Source organism: Lepidochelys kempii, chromosome 2 (genome assembly GCF_965140285.1).
Source record: "Lepidochelys kempii isolate rLepKem1 chromosome 2, rLepKem1.hap1, whole genome shotgun sequence".
NCBI lineage: Eukaryota > Metazoa > Chordata > Testudines > Cheloniidae > Lepidochelys > Lepidochelys kempii.
The window spans coordinates 16,155,860-16,182,089 of record NC_136381.1 but is presented as its reverse complement, the minus strand read 5'-3'; the positions used below and the strand labels follow the sequence as shown (position 1 = coordinate 16,182,089).

At 43.1% G+C, this 26,230-nt stretch overlaps 1 protein-coding gene across 1 annotated transcript in view; it reads left to right on the top strand.

The window, feature by feature from the left end:
• TG (thyroglobulin) overlaps positions 1-26,230 on the top strand; it is a 204,126-nt gene that overhangs the window by 97,711 nt on the left and 80,185 nt on the right. The window contains exons 36-41 of the mRNA XM_073335054.2: positions 967-1,101; positions 2,716-2,880; positions 3,449-3,671; positions 7,241-7,334; positions 16,692-16,851; positions 24,277-24,476. Coding sequence (XP_073191155.2) covers positions 967-1,101; positions 2,716-2,880; positions 3,449-3,671; positions 7,241-7,334; positions 16,692-16,851; positions 24,277-24,476 — 977 coding nt within the window. The remainder of the gene's footprint in view (positions 1-966; positions 1,102-2,715; positions 2,881-3,448; positions 3,672-7,240; positions 7,335-16,691; positions 16,852-24,276; positions 24,477-26,230) is intronic.

Sequence of the window (26,230 nt, the reverse complement as noted above, 5' to 3'; positions counted from 1 at the left end):
GTGTGGTAGGTGAACTCAAACAGCAGTCATAACACAGCAGCTGGAACAGCGGTCCTCCACCCTACAGTTATATGGAGAGGGTAGTCCCAGGCTTGCAGGCCCCTCTGCTTTATAACCTGCTGAACTGGTGAAAGAAACCGAAGTAATTAAAGACCCATCCTGGCTCATAATTTTTCTACTTCTGCATGTCATTTTCTAAAGGACCCAATATGTTGTTTTCTCCATTTGTATATGAAAAAAAATTCTGAATATATGGGGTGTTTTCCTTTGAAAACTGCTGTGGAAAACACTAGGGCCAAATTAAAAAAAACCAAAACAGGTGCCTAAGAGTTAGATCCTAAGTCCATATTTAGTTGTGGGCCTGATGCAGGAATCCCTGCCTGAAATTCTATGGCTTGCGTTACATGGAAGGTCAGGCTAGAGGATCAGACCAGTTCCTCTGACCTTAAAATCTATGAATCCATGAAAATCTCCCATTCTCTTCAGTGAGAGTTAGAGCAGATGCTGTATATAAATAAATTTAAGATACGTCAAGGGGTAAAACTTTCAAAAGCATCTAAGTGACTTAAGAACGCAAGTCCCATATTTAGAAGTGACTGAAGGTGTGAAAGTGCCTAACGATGCAGACAGACACCCAGAGGGGTTTACAAAAGCTCTTAAGTTAGTTGTATGCTTAACTCTCATCACTTTCAATGGCAGTTAGATGCCTTTCCTGCTTAGGTGCTTTTGAAAATCCCACCAGGCACTTATCTGTATCTTTTGGTGCGTAGTTTGGAAATGGAACTTGGTCTCCTCAGTCACTTAAGTTTGCTTTTGAAAAGTTTACCCAAGATCTTCTCAGTCAGCCCAAAGGTAAATCAAGGCCTGCTGATGCACCACACCGCTTTTCCTCCTTGACTAGCTATTCCCTCTGAAGTTTGTGCTGGTCTGCTTATTCTGTTTGTTTTCCTATGCTTTGTCTCATAGTGCCTTTGGACTCCTGGCTGCTCTTGGATGCCTCCTCAGTACTTACTGATCCGTCCATCTTAAACTTTGACATTGCACAAGTCAGCAGAGAGATTTCTGATGACTTCTCCACTGCTAGAGATTTTTGTCTGTCAGGTGAGGAACTGATTTTCTTATATTGAAGATGGCTGTTTTCTTTGGCTTTATAGAACATGATGTACTGGCTTATGACAATGAAGCATGTTGTTGAGAACAACCAATTTTTTTTTTTAATAACACTACCCTAGCATTACTTGAATTGGGAAGAGGGACCTGACATAATTTACCTAATGAAAGGCCTAACAGAGAGTCATTTGGTGAAGTGGCATACTTTTCAGCTGCTTTTGGATAACTTTGACACCTCATGTGTTCAGAGACCTTCTAGCATCTACTAGCCACCAGGCAATTTGACGAACAGCAACAAAAACTGTTTGAGGAGCTGATGGGATTAATTTATAAGTAACAATTAAAAGATAACTATGTGTAGCTAGGCTAAAAACTGACTAAGAGACTAGATGTGATCACTACTTTCAACTTTTTGAAGGCTCCAGGAACTGTTTAGGATGGCACAAGGGGGCGGGGGGAGGTATAGTTAGGAGTAATGGGTTGAAATTTAGCAAAGGTATGTTTAAGCTGGGCCTGAATATCAGGGACAAATCTCCCCAATGGGAAGGCCTACTAAACAGTATATCAAAGTCTTCTCTCTCTAACTTCCTATGCTCAATAAACCTTTATTCCCAACAAGCCCTGGGAGAGGGGCTAATATGAGAAGAGGAAGCTCTGAGTTTGAGTAAAAGCTTCCATTTGCTGCAGAAGGCTCTCTCTCTCTGCAGTGTCATCCCTCCTATTGTGCAGCTGGAGCTGTAATTCCCAGCTTGGGTAGATGTACAGTCGCTAGCTCTGATTGAGATAGTGTGCTAAAAATAGCAGCGTGGCTGCAGCAGTATGGGCGGTGGCTTGGGGTAGCCACCCGCATACAGGCCCATTTGAGTTCTTAGGTACATACTTAGGTTCCTGGTTCGAGCCATGCTTCCACAGCTACACTCATTTTACTGTGTTAGCTCGATCAGAACTAGTGCGTATCTGTCAACTGGAGCTGCGAATTATACCTCCGAGCTGCAGTGCACTACTGGGCTTTTCCATTTTATTTTTTTAAATACTTTTAACCATTGGAAAGAGTGATTTCCAAAGGCAAAAGATGTCTGGCAGTGGCTCAGCTCCATCTGGAAGTCAGGGGGAGTTAGGAGCTTCATTTTCCTCTGTGCCTTTGAAAAATCTCCTCTTAAATTGTTTGGGAGGTTTGATATTTTTAGGGTGACCATACGTCCCATTTTTGGCCGGGACAGTCCCTTTTTTAAGCTCAACCATCGGGCAAAAATGGACATTCGTCCCATTTGCTTTGACTGACTGGATCAGTTGGCAAAATGAGACAAATGCCCACTTTTGCCAAAAAACGGGGTGTGGAGAATGTGTGGAGGGCAAGCAGCGATGCCAGGGTTCGGGCCTCCCCAGTCTCATGGGGGTGGGCCAATGGAGCTCGAGTCAGCCCCAGCCTCACACGGGGGGCAGGCAGGGCTTGGGTGAGTAGCTCGGGCCAGCCCCGTGTTGTGGGGGGAAGGGCTCAGACTAGCGCCAGGTGGTGTCCCATTTTCCTTTGGGGAAATATGGTCACCCTCGATATTTTCAAAAGACATGGCATCTGCTTGTCTTGCTTGCTTGCTTTCTCCACAGCCTGTTCAAAGAACCAGTCCTGCACAGTGATTACTCTTGAAATCCAGCCATCAGCGATACGATGCATTTTCTACCCTGATACACATATATGCACACATGGCCTGCAAGGCCACAGCTGTCGAGTTTTACTCAAGGAGCCAGCGACTTACATCTATTGGAGGCGAGGTAAGTGCAAGGCAGTACCATATTGAAGTAGGCTCCATTATAGAAGCTTGGGGGCTGTTCCGATAGATGGGAGAATGGTGAAGTATCTGGTAGAAGCAAAGCACTAGAGTTGTCACCCATCTGATTTGTATGGGATGGTCCCAGTTTGGGTGGGGTGGTTGTTCTGCATCCAAAAAAGCATGTGAACACCTCCCAAAATATCTTTCATGGTGAAGCCAAAAATCTTCATCATTGTGATATTGTATCACAACAGTGGGGTGCAATAAGTTTGGTCTGCAAAAAGACTTTGAAAGAGGGTAAATCGCTAATAATTTAGTAAAATTTTCATCCGTACCTAAATTACTTAGAAGCCTAAGTTCCATTAATGTTTAAAAAGACAGGATCCATGAGGCCTAGATTTTAAAAGGTATTTAGGTGTTGCTAACCTCAGCAACTCTTAACTGATTTAGGAGCCTAAATCTCATTCTCAAAAGAGAGTTAGGCTCTTGAGTGCCTAAAATCCCTTTTGAAAATGAGATTTAGGCTTCCAAGGAAAACAATTTTTTCTTTTTCCCCCCTCTACAAATAGATTCATTTGCACCCATCTCTGCACCTGATTTAACTTCATCCGTGTACATTCCATCCCATGGAGTTTTGCTTGGCAGGTCCCAAGTAATCCGAGTTGGTTCTGAGTGGAGAAATGTTAGTCAGTTTTTTGGGATTCCATATGCAGTACCTCCGATAGCAGAGAACCGGTTTCATCCTCCAGAGCCCTTTACCTGGCTGCAATCCTGGAATGCTACTATGGTTCGGTGAGAAGGCGCATTGTTGAATAGTCTTTTGATGTCTTTATTTGGCAGTGATGATCTAAACCCATTCAGGCACTCAGATACCATAATGATGAGCATAGTATAAATGACTAGATATGTTGATAAATGATTATATTTAGGTGCTAATAGAAACTACCCTACACTACACACTGCCCAAAAGTTGTATTTAACTGTACACCGTATAGTATATTATAAATAATACTGAGATTCCAAAATTAGTGCTGCTTCCATTTTATTTAATTTTTTTCCCTACATCTCTCGTATTTCAGCCTTAGTGAGATCTGGAGTGGGTTGATGCAGTTTGCGGTGATTGGTTTTTAACTCATTGAATCCAACAGATAGGCTCTTGCTCAAATAGAAGTCATGGGCTAGATGCAGGAATTACTGGGTGAAATTGTCTGACCTGTGTTATGCAGGAAGTCAGATTAAATAATCAAAAGGGTCCCTCCTAGCCTTAAAATTCTGTAAAAACACATTGATTGAAATGGTGGGAGTAAAATACAAGATTCTGAACATTACTTGTAATGCACAGACTGATGTTCAGTGAGAGGAGGGCTTGATGGGCATTGGGCACGTTACCTTGCAGGATTTCATTCGTCTTTGTCGTGTGAAGCCAGTTATCGTTAGTCCAGGAGAGCCAAAGTGACCTGTCACAGATATAAATCGATTAATGAAAGACAGGAGATTCTAATACAGTTGTACAAAATACCTGTGCATCTGGAATCTTTAAGTGTTGAACTTGGGCAACTAGTTAAAAAAAATGCAACAAAACCAAAAATGTCATGAAAGTAGATATATATTTATTTAAACTATTAAAGGGGTTCCTAGCGCAAAACGTCTACATTCTATAAAATAGAAAGCACCGTACAACACACTTAAAACCAGTCAAACTGAGCCATGCTGCACCAACACACAGGAAGCTGGCATAGGAGGAAATGAGAGGATGGAGGATAGGTCCATCAATGGCATCCCTAGCCTCTGTTTGCCAGAAGCTGGGAATGGGCAACTGGGGATGGATCATTTGATAATTACCTGTTCTGTTCATTCCCTCTGGGGCACCTGGCATTGGCCACTGTCAGAAGACAGGATATTGGGCTAAATGGAATTTTGGTCTGACCCAGTATGGCTGTTCTTATGAGATTGCCACAAGACATGAACTTTCGCTTGAGCAAAAGTGATCAATTCCCAGCTGGTACAGAGAGCAGCAGACTTTTGTCTTAGTAGATGGAGAAAAACAAAGGAGGAAGCCTAACACAGGAATGTTGTAAAGGCCAAAAATATTACTGGGTTCAAAAAAGAACTAGATAAGTTCATGGAGGATAGGTCCATCAATGGCTATTAGCCAAGATGGTCAGGAAAGCAGCCCCATACTGTGGTGTCCCTTAACCTCTGACTGTCAGAAGCTGGGATTGGATGACAGGGATGGATTACTTGGTAATTGCCCTGATCATTCCCTCAGAAGCATCTGGCATTGACCACTGTGAGATACTGGGCTAGATGAGCTATTGGTCTGAGCCAGTATGGCCATTCTTCTGTACTTACGTAAAAGGGACATGGACAGACCCATTGAAGGGCCCCAGCTGACCTTTTCTGGGAGAGAGTCCAAGAATTAAAAACCATTGACCAAGACCCGTGAGGCTAGTAATCAAGAGCAGACCTGTGCCAGCCATGTGGGGGACAGGTAATAGCTCCAGTACTTCAGATCTATGTTATCAAGGTCTTTAAATAACACGCTCAAGAAGTGAATGCAACTAGAGACTCTTTTGTGGGTGGTTGAAAGCACTTGGCGTTTGGTGGTCTGGTCTTGTGTTGCAACATGCACCTGAGCCATGTGGGTGTCAGCAGCGTAACCACATTAGCCATGCAGCTTGACAGATGCTCAAGGGATCTAATGAGATGCAGCTTGTTTATTCAGGTGCACGGTGATTATATATGGTTGATATACACAAACTGTTGCAGTAATATATACAGCATCAATTCTTGGTGACTGCAGCCAAAATGATGTGTACAGTCATCTGCAGTACTTGTTTGGAAGGGCTATCTGCCTCTACTGCCTCCATCTAAAAATCATCTCTTTCCTCAGCGCGAAGAATTTGGCTGAGATTTTCAAAGCAGTTGAGGGGTCGTGGGTGCCTTGTTCCCATTAATTTTAATGGGAACTGGCTGTCCAGATCCTTAGGTGACTTTAAAAATCTCAGCCTTTGTCTTTTGTTGTTTGTTTTAAGATCAAAAGCACTGTTCGTAATTGTAAGTTTAGATGCAAGGAGGATTGCCATGGAGAATCACACAGACCTTAAACTGCCAGGTCTCCTGGTATAAGTAATAAAGCAGATCATTATTAGGGCCTGTAAATCATTATAGCACAATATTTTTGTCTCTTTATAACAAAAAATCAAATTGGGAGGCCAACATTATTGATATGAGAGACAGTTTCACATATATTTATTATCACGGTTGAGCTGGGTCATCCTTGGATAACAGATCTCCAAGAAACAGCAGGTTGGTGCAGCACCAATGATAATTCAGTAGGTGGTGCTATTTCCTCTGCGTCAGTACGAAACCGCTTCTCTTGTATCTTGTTAGGGAATTCTGGTGCTGGAGTTGCTGTATTTTTGATGAGATGTAAACATGAGGCTCTGATTACTTGTGATTGTTTAAAAAATCCAACCATGGTGTTTTTCATGAATAAGCACATTAAGGTTGTGTCCTGCCCATGTTCTGACCTGAGGAATGCCTATATTGCCCACCCAGATTTTCCCCTGCAAAGTCAACTCAATGTGCTTTTTCAGTTTTAAACTCTTGCATGGCCTTGTTGTGCTACACAGCTCCCTTGTGGGAAAACTCTGTAGAATTTAACAAAAGACAATAATTTTTCTGTAATATATTTGAACCACCCTGAAGAATTTAATAGCGAATTACATCCCTAATATTGATTTCTGTCAGACAATTTATAAACAATTTAGATAATTCCATAGGCTTTTAGGGTAGTTTCTATAGAACCCTATCAGTTCCATTCTTATTAAATTTGTAAGTCCGTAAAGGGTTAAACAGCACAGATGTGGCTGCAATTAAGTATGTGGGATTCCTCTTAGTCCAAAATAGCCCAAATGGTGGTGACCTTTCGACACACGCAAAAGACGTTTGTTTGATGGGGTTTTTGGAGAGGGCTGACAGTATGCTCTCTGTGATGATGAAGGGATGGAGAGGAGTGTCTGCAGGTGTCTGGCTGATTGAGTTTCTGTTGAAAGAACTGTTTGAATGCTGCTGGGATTTTGTTGTATTTATTGTATTGTTAATGATTTGTTAGGACACCTCTAACATTGGATAGACATCCTTTTTGTTTTAAATCTAAATAAAAATATCCTTTCTTTGCCTCCCAAGGGGGTTGTTAGATGGATGCTAGGAATGTGTTTGAGATGCACAGATATAACGGTGCTGTTGAAGGGTAAAAAAATTATTTTATTGAACTTCAGCTCAAAATAAAACAAGCTGCAACAGTACAAAAGCAATGCTGGTTTGTCAGTCAAAATTAACACCGCCTGTATCTTTAGGGCTAGTTGTTGGCAACCTGGAGATGGACTGCACCAATCTTCTCCTGTCAGTGAAGACTGCTTGTACCTGAATGTGTTTGTGCCTGCCAGCATTGTAAGTATCGAGTTACTAGAACATGGTGCAGCAAAATGTTGTCGTCATGCTGTCTGGAGTGGCCCATGAGTGAGTTGCAGTGGGGGAGGTTTAGATTGGATATTAGGAAAAACTTTTTCACTAAGAGGGTGGTGAAACACTGGAATGCGTTACCTAGGGAGGTGGTAGAATCTCCTTCCTTAGAGGTTTTTAAGGTCAGGCTTGACAAAGCCCTGGCTGGGATGATTTAACTGGGAATTGGTCCTGCTTTGAGCAGGGGGTTAGACTAGATGATCTTCTGGGGTCCCTTCCAACCCTGATATTCTATGATTCTATGAGTGAGAATACCAACCTCAGGGTAGACTGTTAAAATGCAGGGCACAAACCCCAAATTGGTTGAGAGTTCTATAATTAGTTTTCACCAACCGAGTAACGAATGTGATGTCCTCAGGCACTATACAGCTTTAACATGGAGTCATAGACAGTCCCCTTGGGCATTCTGGTCTATTTTGCCATACAGGCAAGCTTGACTCTGTGGTAGGTGATCACTTTACACCAAAGGTCACAAAATATTCAGGTTGCTTCCAATCCCAAAGGACCGGTCACTTATCCAGGTCAATTTGCACCTTAGATCTTAGATACCAAAGACAACGCTTGTAGCCAATCCTGTAATACATTAACTAAAGGTTTATTAACTAGGAAAAAAGAAATTAGAATTATTTATGAAGTTAAAACAGATAAACATGCCCATACAAATGAGTTGCAGTCTTAGGTTTCAGGTGGTGATAGAGCTGTTGAAATATGCCAGCTTTATATGTCCATTAGGGCTAACTCAGCTTACTTCTGGGGATCTCTTGCTTATGTTCAGGAATCTTTGCCCCTTAAAGTCCAAACTGCATAAAAAGACCCTAATTCTTTCTGGTCAGGAAATTTTATTCTCATTTCCCTAGAGTCCAAGCTGATGAGACGAGCGTTTCTGCATGTAATCTCTTTGGGTGGGGTGGGGGAGCAGCAATTGACCAAGTCTGTGTTCCACAATGGCCCAGTTGGATTCAGTAGTCCTTCCTGATGGGCAGGAGATAACACCTTCTGTAGGAATCCAGCATTTTGCGTTAGGTGAAATTTTTTCTCCTGTTTGGTGAGTTATGGTTTCAGAACAACCTTTTTATAGTTATAGAGCAAATACTTAAGTATTGCCTTATAGCATGGGATACAGAGATTATAAATAGGATTAATACATGCAGCGTCAAAACAATAAACATATTTTTATAAACATATTTTTGTTTCTCAGCTGTGCATTTGTCAGTATTAAGTGAGGCCTACCGGCCTTGGCAGCTGGTCTGCTAGCGTCACAGTTGAATCATTTGAAAAGGTTTTAACCACGATAAGCGGAAGTGTTTAAAGTGGTATCCATTAGCATCCTCGAAGTAAGAGCTGGAGAAGCTTTAGCAATGGTAAGTCACCTAGTCCAGTCTCCTGCCAGTGCATGACTCTGCCTTACAGTATAGTTATTTGTGCTTTGGCTAAGCTGTGTCTCAGTATGTTTGCAGAGCTGGAAAGGCGAGTGGGCAGAGGAGGAGATACACAAAGGGTTAGTCTGTACTACACAGGCTCTGCTGATGCAGCTGTCACAGTTCGGGGCAATCACATCTGTATTTCTCCACCGCGGTCCACCACTTTAGATTCCCTGCTCTTCAGCCATCACGTCTTCGGCTGAGACCCATGTGTCTCTCCCTCTTTACTGGGGTTAGTCCAGTCTGCACAGTTCCCTCCCTACTCTGTGATATCCCTGGCAAGCCAGTCTTCCTCAACAGACCAGCAGCTGCACTTTGCTCTCTCTTCAGAGGCCACAAACACTGCAATTGCTACAAGTTATAAATTAATACACAGCCCTTTCTAAGTCAGTACGTTTATTCTTAAAGTTAAAGCATTACAGAAAATACATAAAAAACAATAAAAAAAACATAAAAAAAACAATAAAAGAACCAGTGCGCCTACTAAACTGCTTTACAGAAGTCACACCAACTCCAGTCTTGGGCTCTGGCAGGTGTCATCCTTTCAACCCTTCCCTAAGGATTTGTGGCCCCCGTTGGACAGCAGGTCCTGTCCATTTGCTGGATCAGAAAGAAGGCTCCGAGTCAGCTTAAACTCAGGCTATTTATCCAAAAGTCCTATCTTTGCCTGTTGAACCAATACATGTGAGCCTCACTAGGTGGTGGTATTTCTCTGGTGGCATTACAATTTGACTGAGGCAATTTGCCTAATCACCCCCCTCCAGCTGTTTTTAATTCCTGGAGGGCTGCAGTCATCACGTACAACCCTTGTCCCACAATGATGTATAAACTTAATGCAGGAAGATCTCCTAAAGATACTGCAAGAAACTGTTGTATCTGTCACAACTGCTATATCGGAATAGCTACCCTGGCACAGCTCTTTCGTGTAGATGCAGCGTGTATCAACAGAAGGTGGCTTTCTGCCAGCACAGTAGCACCACCTCCCTGAACAGTGTTATCTATGCCAACGACAGATGCACTCTTCTCTTTTGTGTCTGTACTTAGGGTTTTGCTAGCATAGCTGTGTCAGTCACACCCCTGACTGACATCGTTATGCCAACAACATGTTGCAGTGTAGAGCTGGCCAAAGACAGGGAAAGAGAGAGGGGGAGAGAGAAAATAGGATGGGGAAAAGAAAAAAACTAAGGGCAGAAATAGCAGTGTTCCTAAAAACAAGACTCTTTTCCCAGGGGGCGACACTGAATGCCACACAGCTAATAGTGATGATGACTAGCAGTTTAGTTACTATATACGGGTCATAATCTACCCTTGATCTTTGTGGAAACCTCCCACTGATGTCGGTGGAAGGTCTGCTGTGGATTGAGCGTAGTCAGCAGTGCTAAATTTATGCCCCAGCCCACGGATCACAAAAGTGTTCCTCTCCGAAAATGGGCATGGGAGCCTCTGCACTCAGACAAACTGTCAACTGAAAATTTTAAGTTCATCTTTATAAAAAGTAAAAAATAACCCTTCCCACTGGCCTGGGTAGTCTAGCTGAGCTTTTAACAAGAGAGTAAACAGGGACTGGGGGGCCTAGGGTATTGGTATAGGAATGTGCATAATGGATAAGCATGAATTTCTGCATTCAGTATTCTTTGAGCTGCTTGAGTGCAACTTCCTGTATCTTTTAGAAGTGGCCAACAGTCTGTTTTCCCACTGCAACGCCAGATTATCGACTTTCTGTGCAAAGTCATTGCTTCGTAAAAACTTCAGGTCATCGTCTCAGGAAGCTTGCCAGCTCCCTTTAGCTGCTGCTTTCAGAAGAGCAGGAGCTTATTTGAAAGCATTGTGTTTATAACAACCTCAGCTATCCAAGTGGGCTCTTTTTTTGAGAGTGAGTGAGTCTGTGGACCTAATACTCCTCTCACTCATATGGGTGCAAATCAGAAGTAGCTTCACTGAGGTCAATAGAATGTTGCATAGGTATCTCTGATATAACGGAGAGAAGGATCAGGCCCTTTATTTTTACAGCAGAAAGTGGGAACAGGATAATATGCCCCAGACTGTCATTTTCATGCTTTTTATTGTGGTAAACTGTTTTTACCCATGTGCAGAGAGCAATAGCTGATAGTTTCAGTCTTGAAGAAGTTAAAACAACAACCACCAATATGATGTCCCCTGGAGAGAGACAGAGCCCAGTGGCTTGCACAGTAACATGCTGCATCTGAAGTGAAACACAAAATGGGAGCTTCCTCCTGTAGCTGGGAAGCGACTCTAACATTTAAAGCTTCGGTGCCCAGAAAGCAGAACACACAGTTGCGTGCATCACGTAAACTTCCACGTACAGCTGGTATTTCTGAGCTCCTTTTCCTGCCAATAACCATCCTCGCTTGTCGCACTAGCAAAGCAGGGCTGGGTTTTGGCTCGGGTTACCTGATGCAGCTCAAGCAGAGGGATGGTTTAAGGTCAGGCTTGAGAAAGCCCTGGCTGGGATGATTTAATTGGGGATTGGTCCTGCTTTGAGCAGGGGGTTGGACTAGATGACCTCCTGAGGTCCCTTCCAACCCTGATATTCTATGATTCTATGATTCTATGATGGTAGCATTTTGCTGGCCTAAATAAAGAGTTGGATTAATGTTGGCTGTGCACCCTTCAGGGAAGAATCTTCCTCACCTTCCCAGCCTTACTGTGCCGTCAGTGTGGTGCGCAGCTCCTAATGCAATCCTGTTAAGGACTGTTACACATCCTGGAACTTGACTAGTTCTGTCAGGGTTAAAATGCTCCTGCCAAGCCCCTTCTGAAATGCCTTGCAGTGGAGCAGAGAGGATAACTGAAAACATTTCTGAACTCCGGAAAGCCTGTCAGAACTGCCTTTTATTTTCCGTGTTTCATGAAAACCAAAGGTGTCGAGGCTCAGGTCGATCATGATGCCTAGCCTAGCTGTGGAAGGCAAAGACAGTTTTATGGTGCTGCCCATCACCGTAGTATGTGAGCTTTAACTGCAGAGTTCAGATCTGTGTTCGCATCCTAGTCCCCGAAATTCAGGAGGGCTCTGCTCCTGGCTTTTGGGTCAGGTCTATTCTATCCTGTCCTGAGTTGAGATCTGGAGCCAGAGGTGTCCAGACTTAAGGAACCTACAGCCCTGGCATTGGCACTGGGCACAAAGGACCCACTGGTGTAAAAATTTGGCTAGTCCTAACTCATTCTCTTTCTTTCTTTTATGAGAGTGAGGCTTCATTTTGGGCCCAATCGTGCCAGGCACAAATCTGCTCCTGTGAAATGTTGAGCACCCTCTGCTCCCAGGATCAGGCCCATTGGGACTACCAGCTGACGGCCAGCTGCTACAGCGCACAGAGCCAATTAGTATGGACCCCAGCTGATGACTGGGCATGTGTGCCCTGCACAGTAGCACAAGGGCATGCCCTCTGAGTCCTTAGGCAGCAGCAGCTCCCCTGGGCGAACCGAAAGGCACCTTTCCCATTAGCTGTGCCAGGCTTGTCTCAGTTGAAAGTCTCTCTGCGTGTTTTACTGCTAACAGTTTGACCCTCCATGTGTCATTCCTAAATGCAAAACCAGAACTGATCAAACAATGCTGGTCAATAGCCACATGGCAATCCTGGCTGGTGCTAGCGTTGTGCGTGTGAGGAACTTGCTGGCCAGTTTTTCCAGTTAGGTGCAGTGTTTTCTGTAATATTCTTCTGTGTTGCATGTAATAGGCCAGATTCTACTCTCATTTACAATGGAGCATCGCCATTGACTTCAGTGGAGTTACTCCAGATTTCCACCTATGGTCCAAATTTGGTGTGAACCAAAGGCCTTTAGAGTCCATGGAAAGGGTTGATTTCACTTGGCTTTAGACCAGGCCCTACATTCTCTCTGCCCTAATATGTAGCTGCCACTGTCTTGGCTCTGTTGGTTAATTGACTGTAGCTCCGGATAGAGAATAAAGAATGTGATAGATTCCCAATATTTTTAAAAAAATTATTAGATAGCCAATATATAGTATAAAATTAATTGGATACCAAATAAGAACCTGGACAATACAACACATCTCACATTTTATATGGAATAGTTCATTTTTAATATAAAAATATGGTAGCATCCTCCTGAAATGATTAACTCCAAAAAGTGAAGGAGAGATGATTAGTGGTTGCTACAATTCAATATAAAGATCTGCTTTAGATGACAGCACTAAGAACCAGTAGCTCTGCGCTTGAAATCTGTGCTCATCAGGGGATCACTACCCAAATTATCCCATGTGCTTCTCAAAAGGTTGGATTAATGTGCAAGACAAACCAGCTGGGGAATTTGCCACTTCTCTGTGCAGAATAACCATGGGGAAAAGGAGCCAGTGTATCTAAACCTTGTGTATTGTAGGGCAGATGCGGAGAATGGGTGGCGTTCTGTTTACCCCCAATACTTGAAGGCTGAATCTTCTCAGTCAGGTGCTCCACATCTGCTAGCACAGCTTCTGCTTTCCCCCATCATCGCTTCTCCTTCCCCCTTGTTATCACTAGAAAATTAGGTCATGTTATCTAACATGACTTTAAACACAACTGAGGAGTCAGCAAGACTGGGACCGTTTCTAGGGAATCTCTACTGGAACCACTATGACCAGCTGACATGATGTTATGTAAGATTTGTCCCTGTGATGTTTAACATTGTGTTAGCTAACACGACTCTGCAAAGTGGTGTGTGTTAGACCAGATTTTCAAGTGAAGACAAACCCTCACGTCCGCTCTCTCTCCTTCCTTTGTTCCTCCCCTCCAATTCCTTGGCCAGGACCTGCATAATTCTCTGAATGGGACATTGGGGATGAAACAGTCTGAATTAGGCACTTTCTCTGGAGAAGAAGATGCAGAAGATTCAGAGAACACAGCACTTTTCAGCACTTCTGGATGAAGGCAGCACATTTCCCAGTCACACTTGATGCTACTTTGCTCATAATAACAAACGTCTGAACTGAGTTTCCACCAGACAGAGGAGGGTGCAACACATTTTCAGTTCATAAATCAGGGTCACCCCTTAACAATTAGAGAAAGTTGAGGGCAGTTTGCTACTTGCTCCTGGCCTCTGTTTTTTCTGGGAACTGACACTCCTGTGATGGTTTCCTCCTGCACGGATGGCCACACGTTTGCTGGAAACAGATGCTCAGCCACCTTTTTCTTCTGTGCAAATGGGATCGTCCTGTTTAGTTAATTCTGTTCAGAAAATGACAGCAGCAGAGGCCAGGGCTACCTAGTTCCAGGCAAAAACAAACCCCAGATGTGTTTTGGTGCTGGTGTACAGACCACCAGCCTGTCTCTGAAAAACACTAAAGGCTGTCAGGCTGGAGGGAGGTTACTAATGGGATTCTTCAGGATTGGGTCTTGGGACCTATCTTATATAACATTTTTATTAATGACCTTGCCACAAAAAGTGGGAGTCTGTTAAGAAAATCTGTGGATGACACAAAGTTGGGAGGTATCGCCAATACAGAGGAGGACCGGAATATCACACAAGAAGATCTGGATGATGACCTTGAAAACTGGAATAATAGAAATGGGATGAAATTGAATACTGCAAAGTGAATGGTCATGCACTTAGGAACTAACAACAATATTTTTTTCTAGAAGCCGGGGGCTCATCAGATGGAAGCAACAGAGGAGGAGAAAGACCTGGGTGTATTGGTTGATCACAGGATGACTATGAGCCACCAATGTGATGTGGCCATGAAAAAGGTTAATGCAGTCCAAGGATGCATCAGGCGCAGTATTTCCAGTAGAGAAAGGGAAATTCCAGAATATTGTGTACAATTCTGGTTTCCAGTGTTTAAGAAAAATAAATTCAAACTGGAACAGATGCAGAGAAGGATGATCAGAGGAATGGAAAATTTACTTTATGAGAGGAGACTCAAAGAGCTTGGTTTGTTTACCCTAAGCAAAAGAAAGCTGAGAGGAGATACGATTGCTCTCTACGAATACATCACAGGGAGGGGGAGGAGTTAAAAAATTTAAGTTAAGCAACAGTGTGGACATAAGAACAAAAGGATGTAAAATGGCCATCAAGAAGTTTAGATGAAGGTTTCTAACCATCAGAAGGTTTCTAATCAACAGCCTTCCAAGGGGGCCCGTGGGGGGAAAAAAAAACCTTAACTGGCTTCAAGACTGAGCTTATGGAGGGGACGGTATGATGAGAATGGCCCTGTAGCTGATCTGCGGCTGGTGATGGAACATGAGTTGGGGAGGTCTCTGAGTTACTACAAAGAATTTTTTCCCAGGTGTCTGGCCGGTGGTTCTCGCCCACGTGCTCAGGGTCTAACTGATGACCATATTTGTGGTCAGGAAGGAATTTCCCCCCTGGTCAGATTGGCAGAGACCCTGGTGTGTGTGTGTTGCGGGGGGGGGGGTTGCCTTCCTCTGCAGCATGGGGCATAGGTCACTTGCAGGTTTAAACTAGTGTAAATGGTGGATTCTCTGTAACTTGAAGTCTTTAAATCATGATTCAGCCAGAGGTTATGGGTCTATTACAGAAGCGGGTGGGTGAGGTTCTGTGGCTTGCAACATGCAGGAGATCAGATTAGATGGTCATGATGTTCCCTTCTGGCCTTAAAATCTATGCCTGTTCACTGAGTAGAGGAGGATGGAGAATGATGTAGGAAGTTCCCAGGAGATATAAAAATGGGATGAAACTGAGGAATGGAAAATTGAGGGTGCATATCAGAAAATAATTCCTAACATTAGGGCCAGGCTTCAACCTCATGCAGAAAAGCCCACTGAAGGGAGCCATAAAGAGAGGAGAACTGCAAAAGACTCATCCCATGGAGTTTTCAGGTGAGCCATCCCCTGACTGGGTTTGATGTCCACTAGGGTTTGCAGAGACCACATGGCCAACTCTTGTTTCTGTTCTGCTGTGGTGGCCTCTCTGCTCCTTAGCAGTGCAGCCTCAACAGGAGGGAGTCCCCCTGTAGCTATTCCGTAGCAAGTGTAGAGAGGACCTAGGGAGAGCTGATGCTGCTTTTTAGACACTACCTATGCTGACGGGAGGGATTCTCCCATTGGCACAAATACATCAACCTCCCTGAGAGGCGGTAGCTAGGTTGACAGAAGGATTCTTCCATTGACCTAGCGCTGTCTTCAGGGGACTTAGGTCCGCTTAACTGCACTGCTCAGGGGTGTGAATTTTTCACATCCCTGAACAGCAGAGTGATGCCGAAGTAATTTTTAAGTGTAGACCTGCCTTCAGGAAAATTAATCTAGATTAATTTAAGGCGTGAATTTAAACTGTGTTAAACCCCTCTGTGGACACTCTCATTCAGAATTAAAGTGGTCTTAATTTGATTTAGTTTAATGCACTTTTTGGAAGATAAGCTAAATTGAATTCAGGCCACTTTAATTCTGAATAAGAGCATCCACACGGGGGTTTAATACAGTTTAATTTATCCCCTTTAAATTCTCATTTTGAGTTAATTCAGATTAACTTTCCTGAGTATCCCTATGTAGACAAGCCCTATGATTAGGAGGCTGGATTCAGCTTAATGGCACATAGTCCATTCCAGGGACTGGTAACCAGTCAACAAACCAAATTTAATTCTAGGGCTGCTGCCAGGCAGGCAGTTCTCCTCTCCTCAGTGTCTTTTTTTTTTTTTTTTAGCAGTGCAGATTTTGAAATTTTGAAAAATTTTGAAATTTTGAAAAACTGAAATTTTGCAGATTTTATTGAATTTGAATACAGCACAATCATCAGTGTCATTGCCAGGCAGTTTTGCATTGCTTGGAATGTTTCAGAAGAGAGGATAATCAGGTTCACAGCAATGACCTGAAGGAGACTATAGCCATAGGGGTATCAGTTGCTTTCATTCTCAGACAGACTCATTGTTGCATTAACTTGTCTGTGATCATTACAGGGCAGAAACATGGCTGTGCTGATGTTCTTCCACAATGGTGTGAGTGGTGAGGGTGAGAAAGGGAGGACGGTCATAGACGGATCATACCTAGCTTCTGTCAGCGATGTCATCATTGTAACTGCAAGTTACCGTGTTGGAGTTTTCGGCTTCCTTAGCACTGGTAAGTCTGTACGCTGTCATGAATCTATGAACTGCAGGCCAATCACATTCTGCAATGTTTGCTTCCAAAGTGTGTGTGTGTTCTGCCTTTTCATAAGCCGGAATCTTTGAATAAGTGTTTTGGAAGACACATCCAAGGAAAGTCGGGATTGTTGTGTCAAAGGGATATGGAGAGTAGCATGAGCCAAAAGGGGGCACAAAGCAATCATCCCATTTCAAAAGAGCAGCTTGACTTTTATTTACAGATAAAATCCTGGATGTTTGTATGTACAGTAGAACCTCAGAGTTACGAACCTCAGGAATGGAGGTTGTTTGTTTCTCTGAACAAAACATTATGGTTGTTCTTTCAAAAGTTTACAGCTGAATATTGATTTAATACAGCTTTGAAACTTTACTATGCAGAAGAAAATGCTGCTTTCCCTTTATTTTTTTAGTAGTTTACATTTAACACAGTCCTGTACTGGTGCTTTTTTATGTTTTGTTTTTGTTCTCTGCTGCTGCCTGATTGTGTACTTCCAGTTCCAAATGAGGTGTGTGGTTGACTAGTCAGTTCATAACTCTGGTGTTTGGAACTTTCCTCATCATGATCTGTAATGCTGGGGACTTCTGCTTCCCAGTGCCGCTGATCCAGATTCCTATAAATAAATGGCTTGTTTGGCCAAATTTCCAGAAAACAGGTGCATACCTTGCACGGACAAAGTACCCGGTCTGCCTGCACAAATGCACGTTTGCACCTACCTATGTCAGTCTGACAGCAGTGCAGGTACCTGCTGTTTGGCTTGGCTTTTATTAGGTCTTTTAGATTCATTTTAAACACTTACAAAATATTTTTCTTTCTGCTTATTTGCCTGGCAGGTTTATTTGTCTTTAAATAGGGGGTGGATAAAGGGATGAGGGGAGGAAAAACAACAACTGAGTCTGGAGTTCTGGCCCCTCTTTCCTCTGGCTGCTAGAACACTGTTTATATCCCTGGTCTTATACTGTACCTTTGAGTCCTTGCTGCATGCCTTATAGAGTTTCCTGGATTTCTTCATTGGACCCTCAGTCCCCACCACTGCTTAATTAATAATCTATCCTATGCATCTGTGGGGATCTGAGTAGGGAACTAACTCTTTCCCTTTGGTCTTAGTTAAGGCCGCTGCACCTTGCCACATGACACTTCTGATGATCCTGAGGTTGAGTTTTGCATGTGTAGTGACTCTGCTGAGTTTTGCCTGGTGCGGGGTTACAGCAGCATTTCCCTTCTAGGGTGTCAGATGTTTTTGGAGCTCATCCCCAGCAATGCCTGGTTTTAGTTCAGCCACCTGAGAGCCACACGCTGCAAACTCCTTGTGCATTTTGGTCTGAGGTTGGCAGGGTGCATCTGGGGAAAGTATCACTATGGTTAGTTTTCTGCGAACCGGATGCTTATGAAACTGACACTTCATATTGGCTAGAGCTAGACAGGGTAGATAGGCATTGTGCAAGCTTCCATTATGCAGCACTGCCCACACATCTGCCACTAACCTCCTTCAACCCAGCTCGTCTTATCTTAGTTTCTTCCTGAGAGGAGTCTGTTAGCTGGGCTGAATATTGCATGGTAGCATTGTGGTGTGGTCAGATGTCCTTCTCGGTACTTGGACAAACCCTTCAAGTCCATTTTCACCTGTATTCCAGTTGGAATTAGAATTTGGGTGTCCAGGGGAGAAAAGGGGCAGTGCACAAACCCACCACCTAGACACCAGTGAACAGCAGCGTCTGTAGCGTTCTTTGCCACTGCTGCAGCTGTCCACAGAGACAGTGACTGATCTGTGTGTGGGTGTGTTGGCAGACAGAATGCAGGAGCCTTCCCCCAGCCCCTTGGTCCAGTTCTCACAGGGCAGGGACTGGTACCATCTCTGCGTTTGGGAGAGCTCAGAGGTGCTTGGGGGCCCAAAGGGGACAGGGAGGAGGTGGGGCGACACTTCACAGCAGCCTAGGCAGACCGGGGAGCAACTCCTGCACAGTGGGGAGCATGGGGAGCTCCCTGAATACAATCACTCCTATTTCCCCTGAGGGCAGGGCAACTCCTCATCACCTTCACTGCAGGCCAGGGCCAAAATGGCACACTTTGATCTAGTCTGGGGAGAGCTCACACATTCATTACAGTTAGAAACTTTGCCACTACTGTAGTTACCCTTTACCTTTCTGTAGCACAATGCAGACTCCCTAAGGTGCTTTTCTCTAATGTATAGCTGCAGAAAATTACAGTGAAGGGTCCCCAGCTGCTTCAGATACCGTAAGAACTTTTGCCTGGCACACACACACAGCCCAAATAGAAACTTCTGGGAGGTTTTCCTTTTCAAGTACTTGTTGAATTAAATCCTGGCCTCACTGAAGTCAATGGGAGTTTTGCCATTAACTGCAACGGGGCCAGGCTTTCACCCCTTGATTCTCGCTAAATATAGAAGTGTGAATATTAAAATGCCATATAAGGGGCCCAACACCACGAACGAAGGTTCTGATTCTCCGAGCAAAGGCAACTTCTGGATCCTTTGATGTTTCCTTATCATAAATTGCAAACTCAGGAACAAATGGGTTAAAGCTAGTAATTTTCTTGCAACAAAAAAGCTGCCTTTTCTATTGTTAGCTCTGCAGTTATTCCTGACTCTTATGTGGCAGAGCTGTTTTAGGGCTAGGTGGGTCATGGGTATATACACGTGGTGGTTGCTTTGAGTGTAGAGAAAACACAGATATGGGTTACACCTGCTTTTCTGTACATATTGAAAGGGCACTGTTGTAGGTATGTCTGGATGTAGGCAAAAAAAAAATTGTTTAAACAACTTTCCTCATTTATGATACAAACAACACCTGGGGTGGTTAGAACTGAACAAATCTGAAAAACCTAATCCATTATCTGTTGTGTGGTTTGACAACGAAAATAGGCTAGTGCTTTTACCTTTAAGTTTGATAGAGTGGGATTACTCAGATGTTTAAAGTGAAGCCCGTTTATAAGTGTTCTCAGGAATGGAGTCTTAGTAACTAAAGTCACTGCCTGTGTCTGGCATAGTCATCTTTGTCCTGACACCCATTTCTTTTCACTCTTCTGTGTTCCTCAGGCATGTGTGCTTTGTCTCCGAATAGATTGTTCATAAGATTTATATCGAGGCCCACCACCAAAGTAGTGAAAACAGTTCCTGGTGGACATGGGTCTTCGGTCTAACTACAGTAAATGTTGGTGCATAAATCCTTTGCTTGAGTTCTTTGGTTCATTAAATACATTCCGCAGCCCATCTGACTCTTGCCAAGACAAAAGAAACTGGTCATATTCCCCTTGCAGTATTTTCATTGTACTAGTGGCTAGGCCTATCTCTGTGGTTAAAGAATTTACATGGATTTCACTTCCTTAGGTGAGCTCTCCTGAACTTGCAGCAGTATTTAAAATGAGTGAATTGAGTGTTGAATTGACAGCTCTGGATACTGATGATCTCTATCGATAGAACAGGCTATGGCAGTGAAAGCTTTCCCCATTGCTCTGCCATTGTCTCTCAACCAAACATGGCTATAGGCAAGAAATTCTAGTCTCCATGCTCATTCAGTCCTTGTCATTCTTAGCAGAGGGGCCAATAGCTGTGGTTTAGACACCCTTAAGAACTATATTGAGACCACTAAAGTTCTATTCTATTCTGATCCTTATATTTCACCCATCACTGTGGTATCGAAGCACCTCATTATATTATGTTGGGGGACAACTGTTACAAGAGGAGAGCTTTAGTCACTATTGGCCAGGGTTGGATTTGAACTATTGATCTACAAACCAGAAGGCTTCATATTCCATTACTAATTTGTTCCCCTGAGTGTTTTTAAATGTATCCTTATTTTAAAGATACATTATTTTGGTCTTGGCAATGGAAGGAACAAATATTTTCACCTAGATTGCTATTCTTGGCTGTTCTGTCTCCTTTTAAAGCTTTTCTAGTTTTGAATATGAAGGTTTTGAAGACAGGTAGATAAATATAAATAGCCTATTGTGAAGCAAAGTCATAGGCAATGAACAATTATTTTCACTTCCTTTTTGATACTTAACAAGGAATTGCTTATTTCTGCTTTTATTGCGTTAAGTTCCAGTTTCTTAGAAATCAGTGTCATTGGGAAACTAAATGCGGGACGGTTTTGGCATTAAAATATCAGGTTACTGTCCGGCACTGTTGAATAGTTGGCTGTCCTTTGGGTAGTCCTGGGGAATGTATGGTACTAGAATGTTCTCAGATTTTTTCATTTCCAAAAGGGCTGTGAGTGGTGCATTTGACATAACATGAATTTTACATTATTTATATGGGGCCAAACTCAGAGGTGATGTATTCGTTGGGGTTGTATTAAAATACATATTGTATTTTAGTTAGAAGACTGTAAGGGGGTGCAAGGGAATCCAGAGGGTTGTAATTTTATATGGCAAGGGGCTGGACAGGATGGGTACAGGAGGAAAAGATGCTACAAGAATATAAGTATTGAGAACTGAGATACTCGGCATTTTGAAGATGAAACTACCTATTTACGTAACTAAATATGGATTGAGAAGTCTAACTTGAGGCACTCAATTTAGAAAATCTTGGCCTTGATCTGTAGATAGTATTATAACTTGCTGGTCGACTAGCTCAGCTGCCCTTTCCTTATTATAGTTTAAAAACAAACAACAACAAAAACAAAACCCCCACCCCTCCTGTAATTGTAGAATTCATAGCTGCAATGTCTCTGTTCTAAGCTGTAATGTTTTGGGTTATTATTGGGAAATACTGTAGTACTTTGTTTTATTTTTTAATAGAGGATGGTAGATTTTTGGTTTAATTTCGTTGAGACAGAAAAGTCCCAGCCGACAGATATAAAATGAAAACAGAACAACATTCATGATTTTTCCATTTGCAGAAAGAGAGAGGTGTGTTGTTGTTGTTACTACTAAGTAAAAACCTCTTTCTCATGGTAATCCATGCAGCTGGAAAAGCCATTCGTTTTATTCATTTTGTATAAACTGGCAACTCTTATATTTTTTGTTTATATTCTCTTGGAGCAGAGTGGAACATGCTACTAATATATCACAGAGGCTTTGAAGAAAAGTTTCATCCGTAGTTTGCTGCTCTCATGGTGTTTTAATTGTTAGCCTGCTGTTTCCAATCATCTCCAGAACGTTGCCAGAGAACGCGTGAAATGCTGAACTCATTGAGGTCAGCGATAAAGCTCCTATTGACTTCAACAGAGCCAGGATTTCATCTCATGTGCTTGGCTCCACTTTGCTGCAGAACTTGTCAGTGATGCCCTCAACACCTCCCCCCCTCCATTCCTCCTTTTATAGACATTAGAGCACTGGACTGGGACTCAGGACATCTAGGTTCTATTCCTGGTTCTGCTACTGACCTGCTGGGTGATCTTGGGCAAGTCACTTCCCCTCTGTGCCTCAGTTTCCCCATCTGTAAAATGGGGTTTATGATAGTGCCCTTGTTTGTGAAGTGCTTTGAGATCTACTGAAGAAAAGCACTTGATAAGATCTATGTATTATTATCACTACTGTTACTGCTCTGTTGCACTGGGAAATGGGACCATATCTCCCCCAGTCTTCCATCACATTCAAAGGCTTTCTGTCTTTGTTTTCCCGTATACTTTAAATCTAAATGACTTTTATTTTAGAATGAGGGAAAACACAAAGCAAAAAAAAAGCAACACTAAGTCTCCCCCAAAGAGCACAGTGTGTGTCCCCTCCATACCTGGCTGCATCTGAACTGAACACAAAACAGCATCAGTGTGTAGCAGACCACTAGAAACCTAAAGGTTCAGTACACAAAACTGTAAATTACATAGTTCCAGTATATGGATGTCCAGTAGCTGTCTCCCAGTTCAATTTGAATTGTCCTCAGGGTTCCCAGTGTTCTCTATGGGTTTACTCACGCCTGCCCCTCTGATCTCTCACCCACTTTCTTCCCTATCCTCTCCACCTCCTAATATGGTCTCTCTATGATATGCTGCACTTGGGGATCCTCTTTCATCTATTTTGCTCCATCTAGCTGCAGTCTCACCCCCTCCCCCACATCTGGGCCTCCCAACCAAATGCCTTCTGCACCCCCAGAGTGGAAGTGGTATAAAGTGTGGGTGTGTGTGGGGGGGATTCGAAGTGAAGACCCTCCCATGGCTCCTTGTGACAGTGTGCTGGCTGTAGCACCCTGGGCACTGAAGTTGCTGTAGCCCAGAGAAGGGTGCAGACTTAACTAGTGTGAGCCAAACAACCTGTTTCTAGTGGGGATGGCTGACACTCGGTGGTAACTGCTGGGCTAATGAGACAATTGGCTCAATAACTGGGAGGAGATATAATTGGGAGGAGCTCAGTGGGTGAGCTGGAGGACGAACGAAAGCTGTTCGGGAGATTCCATTTACCGTACACCTGTGCTACATCCTGCTATGTTTGGAAACTGAGGATTGAGGGCACGCATGGCGCAAAAGAAACACTCTGCATATTTGTGAGTAGGAGACTACGAAAGCAGGCTAGGCGATGCTGCTCACTGGGTAGCTGAAGAACTGCCCTGTGACGCTTCTCCATTGCAACTTGCCTCAGCTGAGTCTGTTAGATCCTAGGCTCCTTGGGGCACGTCATTTCTTTGTGTCATGTACAGGGCCAAGTACGCTGCCAGTGCCAAACAAATAATGAATAACCACGGAGTCCCCAGGCTTGGTTGTAACAGTGATGCAGCCGAGCTCTTAAGCTGTCTACGCTACCAGGGCTCTAGCGGCACAAGGATGGTGCCGTAGCTATGCCGTCATAACCCTAGAGTGTAGACGCTGCCTACAGCGATGGAAGGATTTTTTTTCTGTCCGTGTAGGAACATCCACACCCCGGCCCTCAGAGTAATGGTAGCTAGGTCAGCAGGAGCATCCTTCCATCGACCGAGCTGCATCTGCACTGTGGATTAGGTCATCGTAGCTCTGGAGCTCGGGAGGGGCGGGGGGTTTTCACACCCCTGAGCACTGCAGCTATGTCAGATTAAATTGTAAGTGTGCACCAGGCCTTAGAGAAGATGCCCCCACACCGGGGTTGAAATGGAAAAGCTTACATGGTCACGGTCTGTGCCCAACCTGTTCGGTAGGGGAGATTTCTGTTTCCAGGGCTCCCATTCTGACATCCAGTGCCCAGTCTAAATCCCACTGATGTCAATAGAAACATTCCAGTTGCTTTTAATGACTGGTTACATTGAGCCCCTACGGAATAAGGCACAGAGCACTGAAAATTGTCTCCTTTTATCTCTTGTAATGGAGGCAGCTCTAAAGGGGGTTGTCTGTACAGTGACTGCCATGGAGGAAGGTGCTATAAGCTGTGGGCCTGATATTAAAAATGTATCATTCCACCACTTAAATGTTCAAGGGTCTTGCATGTATTTCATGTCTGCTTGCAGAGCAGTAATGGCCCTCTTCCCATTTCGTCTAACAGGTTCTAGTGTGGCCCGTGGAAACTGGGGCCTTCTGGATCAGGTGGCAGCTCTGAAATGGGTGCAGAAGAACATTGCTAGCTTTGGAGGAGATCCAAGTCAGATTTCAATAGCAGCTGATCGTAGTGGGGCAGACATTACCAGCATCCACCTACTTGCAGGTGCAGCAGATTCGAATCTCTTCAAGAGGGCATTGCTGATGGTGAGTCCCATTCCTCTGTATCTTAGTAGTGGATACCAATGGCAAAGACGTGAATTAATGTTAACAGAACTAGGGAGTGTGCTTGCTGGTCTTATTTTATACATATCTGCATTATATATTTTATTTTATTTTATTTTATTTTATTATTTTATTTTAGCCTCACTAAAATATATTATTGTATAATAGCACCTAGCAGCCTCAGCTGAGATTGGGATTGCCTTGTGCTAGACATTTTACAAACACATGGTAAGACCCATTTAAGTGACTGATTTAATCAAACTGACATTTTGATTCCTGTCACTGTGGTTTTTCATGTGCGTATATACATAGAACTGGTTCATAATTTATAGAGTTTCCATTCTGCAAATATCATTGCTGTTCAGCACTTTTTAGACTACAAAGCTGATTTGCCAAACATCCGGCCTCTTTGAAGGATCCATCGTCCTTGAGGTATGTTGCCAGTCCCATGACCGATTCACATTCTAATTTTCACTTTTTTTAAAAAGGAAGTTTCTAGTCTTTGTGATTGTGACAGTAACGTGCTGACAGGGATTGCATGTGCTACTGTTTTACACAGCAAAAGAAGTGTCCCCATTCATCTTAACTTGAAGTTAACTCTTAAAACTAACAATGATGATTTAAAGGTGCAGTTGATTTGCATGTAAAATTACTGCAGTATTTCCATACAAAATGGATAATTGAATTTGCAAATGGCTGAGCGAACAAAGGGCAGAAATAGCACTGGTCCTAAAAGTGCACTGATTTTATTTCTTCTTTTAGTGAGTTCAACTATGACTAGACCCGTACCTCTCCAAGTTACCTCATTTTGAGGAAAGTTACTTATTTTAGTCCCAAAGTTCAACATGAATATTGTGTTCTCTCACTTTTGGGGGGGGGGGGTGGGTGGGTGAATATTCGTTATGCCAGAAATAAGGAATCATGAAACTAAGTTTCTAGCAAGAGTTACTTTCATGAAATGAATAAATCCCTTTAAGCATTTTAATTTTCCTGAATGAATCATTTTTGTCCCCCTCATTATGGTCTTTGTCACATATTGAATCCCACATTTTGATCTTGGCATGTTGAGAAGTATGACATAACCAAGGCCTTATCTATATTGAAAGTTGCACCCGAGAGAGCACAGGAAATGTGAGTGTCTGCTCTGTAACAGATTTAACAAATTCATTTGAAAACTGATTTAGTTAAACCAGTGCAAAACTCTGAGAGGACTCTGATTTATTTAAACCTGACTAATATCCATTTAGCTTAATGAGGTAAGGAATTGAGTTAAGAAATATATATGACCAAGATTTAAATCAAATTAAGAGTCTTGATGGAGCCTTTTATCTTTATCTTTTATGGGACCAACTTTTATTGGACAAGCTTGTCTCTCTCACCAACAAAATTTGGTCCAGTAAAAGATATTATCTCACCCACCTTGTCTCTCTAATATCCTGGGACCAACATGGCTAGAACTACACTGCATGCAATAACTAAGTCAGTTATTCCACCTTTAGTTAAACTAGTGGAACTTTGATAGAGACAAGGGACTTTTGATGAGACACATGCACTGAAGTCACTTTGGAACTGGGACTTATGCTCCACAGTAACTTACCTGCTTTTGAAAGTTTTACACAAGGCCTAACTAAAAATATAGTTTTCCTCTGTCTTTGTGCATAACCCTGACGTATCAGAGAGAGATCTGCTGTGGATGGAGGGTGGTGTATGATCCTAACTTTGTAGTACAGGCCATC